The 9,654-nt window shown below is 43.6% G+C and overlaps 1 protein-coding gene across 1 annotated transcript; it reads left to right on the top strand.

The window, feature by feature from the left end:
- Positions 1-1,641: 1,641 nt before the first annotated feature.
- LOC102765071 (thrombospondin type-1 domain-containing protein 1-like) lies at positions 1,642-3,339 on the top strand (the record flags this gene model as incomplete). Its single annotated transcript, XM_015558436.1, has 1 exon — positions 1,642-3,339. A coding segment is annotated over one exon (528 nt), but the record flags the coding sequence as incomplete, so codon positions are not given.
- Positions 3,340-9,654: the final 6,315 nt, after the last annotated feature.

The raw sequence follows: 9,654 nt of genomic DNA on the forward strand, positions 1-9,654 counted from the left end.
TGTGGGGGGGGGCGGTTAAGAACGTGTTGAAGCTTTGAAGCAGTATTGTAGATGTTGGAAGAGAGAGTTGCTTAGGAATCCATGGAAGGATTCGGGTACTGTCAGCAAGTGGAGGCACTGGCTTGCTGAGTGAGTTACTTTCTTCACCAGGGCCTGGCTGCAGCAGCTGGAATTCACATGTCTGAGTTTATCTAGGAATGGACTTTTGCTGTAGAGCAGGAAAAGGGGTATAACTCAATATTAGAGGTCAGAGAGTGGAGTTGTAGGGAGAGAAGAGAGGCCAGGATGTGGCTGGCAGATTGGGAGAAAATGGAGGGGTTGCAGAACCAGAAATTGCACTGAGCTTGAACAGCCAGTGTAGTGACAGTGAGTGAGAGGGAGATACAGCCAGAAAGCGGGCTATGAAATGGAAGCCTTCAGAAGAGGAGCAACACAGACAGTGGGCAGGTGTGATATGTTGGATGGACACTGGAGTCACCCAGATGGTCCTAGCCTTGGGATGGTGAAGAAGACGGGGACCCAGGTCCTAGCGACTGATGGCTGCCGTGAGGTTGGGCGTTTACAGTATTTAGGGAGGAGTAGGGGAGTCATCTAAGTGGATGGCTTCTAATAAAAAGAGTAGAAGTTCTGTATGGAGGTGAACAAATTGGTTGGAAGTGGCCGTTGGAAAGGAGAGGGAGGACACACCTGTTGCTGGCCCTGTTTGCTTAAAGTTGGTGTCCAGCTTCCCCTCAAGAGTGTGGAGGAGAAGCTATGCCCTGCGGTCATCCGGGCCTCAGGTGAGGCCAGGAGGTGAAGGGACTGTCCGGTGGAAAGATTCTGGATGTTGACGAGCTTGGTTGTCAGGTGTCCCAGAGGGACCATAGGAAGGAGAAGAGAGCAGTGGGAGGACAGGTCCAGGGCTGGTGACAATAAGACTGAGAAAAAAGATCAGACAAGTGACTGGAAGGACTTGAATGGTGGACAGTGAGCAAGGAGGAAAGAGAGATGAGGTCTGGTGGCATAAGTTGGTCTCAGGTTCCCAGATATCTCAGTGGCAGTTCAGGCTGCAGCTTCAGATGGCGTCTGAGTATTGGTGAAGCATTTTGGCGACTGTGGGGCAAACCAGTTTGAGAGAACAGGGAAGAAGAAGAAAAAATCCAATGCCACATGGAAGTATTGAATGGGAGTGGAGAGCTGAAAATGGCCAAGTGGGAATGAGGAGGCTTAACACTTAGGAAAGTCAGTTCCTGGATATTAGAAGGGAAAACTGAGGGACATTGTCAAAAGTCTTATATTCACATATGAATTTCTCTTACAATCTACTTAAATTATTTTGCATTTTGAGTTTTATACTGGTAAGAATTTCCTGATGTACACCTATCTCAAAGGTACACTTAATTGTTGCTGTTCCCATGTACCTTAGATGAAAACTTTCATTTTACCTTAAAACTTTCCTCATGCTGCTTCTATGTAGAAAATTTGAGGCAATTGTCAGCAGGAGCTGTGAGCCCAAGTCACCTTTATTGTGGCTTATCTGGTCACCTCACTTCTATGGGTCTCCGTTTTTTAGTTTGGTTTAGGCTGCCAGCAGAAATACATAGTCAAGACAAATTCTAGTCCTTGGTTAGTTTACTTTGTCTTTAACTGCTACATAATTAGAGCAAGCCACTCAGAGATCTTAAAACAATTCTAAAGAACGTTTGTTTTTCCTTTTTTTTCCCTGTAGTTTTCCAGCCATCTAGTCCATCTCCTCTTCAGCCCCAGGGTCCAGTGAAGTCCAACAACATTGTGACGATCACTGGGATATCCCTGTGCTTGTTCATCATCGTTGCCACCGTCCTAATCACGCTGTGGAGGAAGTTTGGCCGTCCCCCGAAGTGTGGCCCCCCCGCCCGGCACAACTCCATCCACTCCCCAAGCTTCCGGAAGAACTCCGACGAGGAGAACATCTGTGAGCTGAGCGAGCAGCGTGGGAGCTTCTCGGATGCAGGTGACGGGCCCTCGGGGAGCCCGGGGGACATGGGCATCCCCCTGACCTACAGGCAGAGTGTGCCAATGACTCCTGAGGATGAGGCCTCTGGCAGGGAGAGCTTCCAATCCAACGCCCAGAAGATAATCCCCCCTCTATTTAGCTACCGGCTTGCCCAGCAGCAGTTGAAGGAGATGAAGAAGAAAGGCCTGACCTAGACCACCAAAGGGTACCACGTGTCTCAGAGTCCCCTGACAGACACCGCCATCGATGCTGCCCCGCTGCCCTCAGACCTGCCCTTAGACCCAGAGAGCCCAGAAGACGCTGCAGCCAAGTTCCGGATCAAATCCCCCTTTCTGGAGCAGCCTGCAGTGGGCGCCGGGGAGAGGCCTCCCTCCCGGCTGGATGTGCCTGTCCCTCTGGCCAGTTGTGCTGTAAGCCCCAGCCAGACCCTAATCCGCAAGTCACAGATGAGGCACGTGGGCAGCCGAGGGGGGCTCTCGGAGAGAAGCCACCCCAGGAGTTTTCATTTCAGGAGGACGGCCAGTTTCCACGAAACCAAGCAGGCCCGGCCATTCAGGGAGAGGAGCATGTCCACGTTGACGCCCCGGCAGGCCCCAGCCTACAGTGCGAGGACGCGGCCCTGGGACCAGGCCGAAGGTAGATTTAGACCTCAGAGTCGAGGTGCTGCCTTATTTCCTGAGAAACGGGACCATTTCCCAGGAGCAAGTGGAACCAGTGCTCCATTAAGCTCTCTCCCTAAATCCTGCACCTTCAGGCAGCCCCTGAGGAAACCAGACCTAGGGTTTCGCCAGGCAGGATTGGTGGCGGGAGGTGAGAGAGCAGAGCCTCCCAGAGCTCGGAGGGGCCCGTCCCCCAGTCAAAGGAGTGTCTCAAGGAAGCAGCCTTCACCCACTGCTCCCAAAGATACCTATCACAGGGTGAGCCCTCTGAGCCCTCCTCAATGTAGAAAAGACAGGTGTCAGAGCTTCCCGGCTCACCCAGAGTTCGCCTTCTATGACAACACATCATTCGGCCTCACCGAGGCAGAGCAGAGGATGCTAGACCTCCCCGGATATTTTGGGTCAAATGAGGAGGATGAAACCACAAGTACACTCAGCATGGAGAAGCTGGTCATCTAGTCCAAGCTCAGCCTGGGACTTTACACACTGGTGTCCTTTGCCCAGCTCGTGTTATCAGCTGCTCATGTTATTCTGTGGATTGTTTCGTTTAACTGTATAGTAGGACAGAATGTAGGCAGGAAGTAACATGTGTGTGCATGCATTGTAATTCATAAGGAAGAAGTTATCCTGAATTTTTCCCTTTGTTATCCTATTTCTATTGGTTTATTACTAATAACTACAATAATAAAATTTGAATGAGTGAAATAGGGCTTGGTCTCTCATGTGGATATGAAAGATGACAGAAGGTGATTTGTGAGTGGGAAATGCTGTGAACACTTCTTCGACGGTTTCCAACTTGAAACAAATTTGGGAGTCTCAACTGTAAAAAGGGCTTGAACAAAGTGAACTTGCTAACCCAACTCTGACTTCTAATTTATTGTTATAAATACTTAAGAATGTGACACCTACAGGGGCATTATTGAACATGTTTTGCTAATTAAGTCAGTTCTGACTATTGTGTAGTCGGCTATCTGGACATGGTAATACTGCGGGATATTCCAGAAGAACTTTCAGGCCAAAGTTGGGTGATAGCTTATGTTTTTTTTTTTTATTCAACCAAGAGTTCTGGTGACTTGTCACAAAATTATGAGTTAATTCTGCTTTGGAGAAATAATATAAGAAGCCGATTGTTCAGGTACTGAATCAAATGAAGACCTATCCATACATCCATCATTGTTCTGAGCAAAAAGTAAACATTTTGGAAAGGGAGGTATTGTGTCCTGAAAGAGCATCAGCGGGAGCATGAGCAGTGGGTGCTGTCCACCACCCTGCCTGCATCAGCATGGCTGCCAAGACCCCAGGGGCTGTCTGAAACTGGATGTGTGTGTTTCTGAAGATACTGCTATCATAATCAGAAAGTATGTGAATTACTCTCAGGTATATGGAAAGTAGGTGGACTAGATTATGCTCTTATGGCTTAATCTTTTTTAATTAGAAGATAGAATAAAGAGGAAAGTCTTTTAGAAATTTAGAATCACTTTTATTTTCTGATTCAATCTGCCTGTCACATTTTACAGATGAAGAATTTGAGGCTCAATGAGGGGAATTCACTCCTGCAGAGTTGGATGAACATGGACTCATTTTTACTAATTACTAAGCTCTGTGCTCTACCACCACAGCCTTTGCAAGTCTTCTCTAACAGTGGCAACTTCAGGAAAAAGCTGGCCCTTTGGCAGGAGGAGGACACAGAGAGATGCCTTTACTGGTTTTTCCCAAAGAAAGGAAGCTTTTTGCTGCTTGTTGTTAGAACTGGTTTTGCTACTTGCTTTGTTTGGAGGTGAGGGCTACACAAAAGAACCTAAAGGTTGGGCTCTTCATTGGAAGTCTGCCATCAGGTACCACGTGGGCACTCTGCAGTAGGGTGTATTCTGCTAGAGCAATCTCAGCCCTTGAACCTAAAGCCTTATCTGCATACACTTGAGTAGCTGCACTTTCCTTATTGTTCCCCATGACCTCTCCAGCTGCCGCACCCACCTTGCCTGTTAGCCTGTTTTCCTTCTTCCTCTTCGTGTTTATCAGGATGTCAGCCTACTGGCGAGATTTTGGAGACCATTGGAGAGCGTGGAATTAGATGGGACCAAAAAAAAATCACAAATGCAAATACTGTATTTTTTAAAGTTTCTCTTCTGTTTGTTGTATTAGTGCTTCATTTTTGCCATTATTATTGAAAATTAAAACATACTTCCTTTTGGCAATGCTTTAATAATAACTATCTACCTTTCAGGAACAGGAGGAGTAGATTATTCAGTGGTGTCTGACAGCTGGTATGTGCTGATACAGAAAAGAGGAAACCAAACTTTTTAATTTCCATTTTCTTTGTTTATCATACTAGGACGCTTTGTTCTTTTTCCAAGTTCACAGGTTTGTTGCCATCCTGTGAGGACAGAGGGTACATACTCACTTATTTCAGACCTCAGTGAATTTCTCTACAGTGTCAGACCAAAATATCCACAAGGAATGTGAAGAGTCAAGAAAAACACTATGAACAAAAGGATTTTCTGTTAAGTTATGTTCTTCCACAGTATTTATTTGTCTAAGCTAATGTCACAGTTGCCTAATACCAGCGTATACCACATTCACCATCTATCTAGTCCAGTGTTCTGGGCCTCTTGCTAAGAGTCAGTCTCTACATTTCATAGTTAAGTTAATTTGGCCTCACCTCTGAGAAACAGAAAAGTAGATGCTTCAGCTTTGTCTTTGGTGGATAAGTGCTAACCTTCATTAGAAATAATCTTATATTCTGCACTACGTGCCCCTAGGTCCTAACCCCAGTGGCTGCCATTAGGTAGAAGCTCAATAAAGATCTATGGGACAAAAACGAGCTACTCAAAAGCCCTCAAACTATATTTGTGGTTGAACTAGAACAATTCTAATACTTTAAATATTAAACCATTGTGAATAGGATGTGTTCCTATGTGATATTGTGGAATTTTAGTTTCTAGAAGTCCCCCAGAATGAAAGCCTCACCTTTTGGGGATATTACCCTCATTGAAGAAGAAAGTATCTCTGGAGCCTATTGTAGTGTCTGTACACAGTAGTTGCTTAATAAGTATTGGATGTTTGAGAAAGTGGCATCCAAGTGAATGGTGTCCCCTACCTTTCTAGTGAGTCTCTTCCATTCACTCCACTACTCTGGAGTCTGCCCCACCTCTTTGGGGCAATTGCTCCCCAATTGTGACTTCTAAAGTGGATTTGATAGTGTCCAGAGCATTCAGTATGCCAAGCCCTTGCCACCACTACCTGAATGCTAATCCAGCCCTTCCTATCAATTTTTTCTCCTCAAGCACTAGTATACTTCATCCTGACCCACAAAATACAAAACTGCTACCACTTTGATGATTTCTCATTTTATTCTAGATATGTAACTTGTAAAGCGACATTGTACAGTTTGTAGTCTGTGCAGTCTCTGAGTCATTTTTATATACAAATGACACTGTTTAAATATTATAGTATTATAGAAACATAGTATTATAATACTATAAATTTATACCATCTGAGTATACACTCAGGTCATACTAGCTGAGTCATGATTTGGACAAAAATAAGTAGTTTGGCAGTCAAAAGCATACAAGTTGAATCCTGGCCCTTCTCTTTCTAGCTGTGTGATCTTAGGCAAGTCATTTAATCACATGAGCCTCCATTTTTCAGATGTAAAATGGGATAACCCCTATTATTGGTTTAGGGTGGGGACTTAAGCATACATAATTATTTCCTCTCCCCCCTAGGACTCAGTTAAAATGATAGAAAAGGTACAAGATCAAAAAGTTTAGAAGATAAAAGGATAAGTGATTTCAATGAATTTCTTTAAAAAAATATTTTTATTGAGTTCAGAGAGGAAGGGAGAGAGAGAGAGAACTATCAATGATGAGCCCTAGCTGGTTTGGCTCAGTGGATAGAATGTTGGCCTGCAGACTGAAGGGTCTCAGGTTCGATTCTGGTCAAAGGCACATGCCCAGATTGCTGGCTCAATCCCCAGTGTGTGTGTGTGTGTAGGGGGGAAAGGAGGTGCAGGAGGCAGCTGACCAATGATTCTCATCATTGATGTTTCTATCTCTCCCTTTCCCTTCCTCTCTGAAATCAATAAAACTACATTAAAAACAAAAAAGAAACATCAATGATGAAAATCATCAATTGGCTGCCTCCTGCACAACCCCTAGTGGGTATGGAGCCCACAACCCAGGCATGTGCCCCTGACCGGAATCGAACCCAGGACCCTTTCGTCCACAGGCTGACGCTCTATCCACTGAACCAATGAATTTCTGTAAGACAGAGTGCATGGGAGAACACCAAGTGGTCAGGTTATGCTTGGAGGGTCAGAGAAGATGAGGGAGCCTCCCTATGTGGTAGAACCGTGCAGAGGTTGGGGATTCTAGGTTGCTAGAATGAAGAGAAGACAAAGACAGTGAAGATCTGTATATGGAATGGTCACCCTCCATCACTGCTCCTCAACTCTGGTGCCAAGAATTCCCTGCAACTACGTGTTCAACCAAACACAAAAGCAAAACTAATCAACCAACCAGGAAATGACCAGAGGGGACTTTTCTAAAAACAGTGAAGAATCTTTCTGAGGAAACTTGGGCAGTTGGAGGCCTTGCAGTGGTTCTCAACCTTCCTAATGCCGTGACCCTTTAATACAGTTCCTCATGTTGTGGTGACCCCCAACCATAAAGTTATTTTCGTTGCTAATTCATAACTGTAATTTTGCTACTGTTATGAATCGTAATGTAAATATCTGATATGCTATATGTGTTTTCCGATGGTCGCGACCCACAGGTTGAGAACCGCTGCTAGAGCAATGATCAGATTTCCGACTCTTCACCCTAAATGGAAGCCTGCCAATCAGCCAGTTCCAATCATGGTTTAGAGTTCTAGTCGGCCTTTCTCCTGTCTCATTTTTCAGAATAGCCTGACAACTGAGAATCTCCAAACATATGAGAAAGCCTACAGTATGATGAAAGATAGGTAGAGAAAAACTGACCCCAGAGGAAACATATAATGTAGGAAATTCAAGAAAAATTGTATAAAAATTTTCCAAAACTAATTATAAAGACTGTTCTTATTTACTAAAGAAGAACATGATGCTGTTAAAAAAAATCAGAAAATGGGAAGGAACCCTAGGAAATGAAATACTTAATAGGAGATTGCAAGCTAAATTAGAGAAAATCTCCCCAAACCTGGAGCAAAAATATGTAAAATATGAGAGTATTACACACACACACAAGATCAATCCGAAGGGGGTCCAATAAGAGCAATAAGAATTCCAGAAAGAGCTGAGAAACCAAGGGGAAAAGACATTAAAGAAATGGTACAATGAAAATTTCCAGAATGAAAGATGTGAACTTTCAATCAAAAAGGGCCTCCTGAGTTATGATTAGGGGCAATGGGAAAGGTCACATATCACTTGGAAGTTTTAGTTCAATAAGATATACAGAGAAATCCTAAGAGCTATCTTGGGATGGAGGAGTGCAAACTCCTTCAAAAATCATGTTGGCATTAGATTGTTAGCTATACTAGAAACAATGGTATAATATCTTCGAAATTCAGCGGGAAATAATTTTCAACCTGGGAAACCTATGCTTAGTCAATTACAGTGGGGCCTTGACTTAAGAGTGTCCTGACTAACGAGTTTTTTGAGATACCAGCTATCTCTCAGCTGATTTTTTGCATTGAGTTGATAGAGTAATTTGAGTTAACGTGCTCCTTAACGAGCTCGGTCTGGAACAAATTAAACTCATAAGTCAAGTCCCCACTGTACTAGTGACAAATTACTAAAGACGTTATTAGACGTGCAAAGACTGAGCTTACTTGCCATATGCTTTTTTCTTGAGAACTTATTTGAGCACGTACTCCATCAGAGCAGCATAACAGCAATACCAGGAAGACATGGGATTTTAAAAACAGCAGAATAGGGCTCTAGGAAAGAAAGACATGTCATAGAACATAGAGTTAGAGGGTCTTGGAGATACACTACAGGCAAAAAATGCATGAAAAGAAGAAAAACTGGAAAATTTTTAAAAGACTCAGTACAAGTATGAATCAAATTAGAACTGGATGTCAATGGTCTACAAAAAGAAAAAGGGCAGAATTCTAAGCAATAGATAGAATGGGTAAGATGGTACAGGTTTCCTCTTTCAACAAGCAAAGAAAACACTAGGGAAAAATCAAGCAATCATGATTTTGAGCAATTGAGCAGCACAGGGCTATGGCACGATTACAGAGAAGGAAACACTTCCTGGTTCTGTTGCAAAGGAAAGTTTTCGTAAACTTAATGCTGTTTATGGGTTACTGTCTGTTAGGCTCTAACCTAAGGACAAACTCTAAAAGACTTAATTATGGATATAGAATGATGTGTAAGTACTCTCAGTCATAGAAACCTGGGTAAGAATACAGTTGGCCCCCCATATCCGTGAGTTCTGCACCCGTGGATTCAACCAACCATAAATTTTAAGAAATCCAAAAAAACCCACCACAACAGTATTTTTTTTATCTGAGTTTGAGAATCTGTGGATACAGAGGGCTGGCTGTGCACTGTTCTACACCATTTTATTTAAAGAACTTGAGCATCCATGGATGTAGGTATCCGAGGGAGATCCTGGACCCAATCCCCTGCGGGTCTGGACAAATTACAGTATAGCTTTACAAAAAGTTTGGAGGTGTAAGTAGAGGTGGGTAGTCTAGCAGTAGGAACTCAAATATCCTCCTCTCACAAAATGAAGAGCCAAGAAATGCTCTCTGTATTTGAGAGATTTAAAACCAAAAGTTTAAGGAAATAAACGTTGCAAAAGCAACAATAGAACTACTAGTAAAAATAGTGTGTGTGTGTGTGTGTGTGTGTGTGTGTAGGTGACATTAAGTAAGCTGAACCTTCACCATTGCTAGAGTCAACAAGTAATGTTATAAATAACAGCTCAGTCAAATTTGTACAGTGCGAGAGCACCAGCAGAAAAATAAAACCCAGGAAGGTAAAGTGGTATCACTTGCAAAGCGGGATTGAGGCTGGGAATTGAAAAGTACGGAACC

The sequence above is a fragment of the Myotis davidii genome, unplaced genomic scaffold, assembly GCF_000327345.1.
Source record: "Myotis davidii unplaced genomic scaffold, ASM32734v1 scaffold10413, whole genome shotgun sequence".
Classification (NCBI taxonomy): Eukaryota; Metazoa; Chordata; class Mammalia; order Chiroptera; family Vespertilionidae; genus Myotis; species Myotis davidii.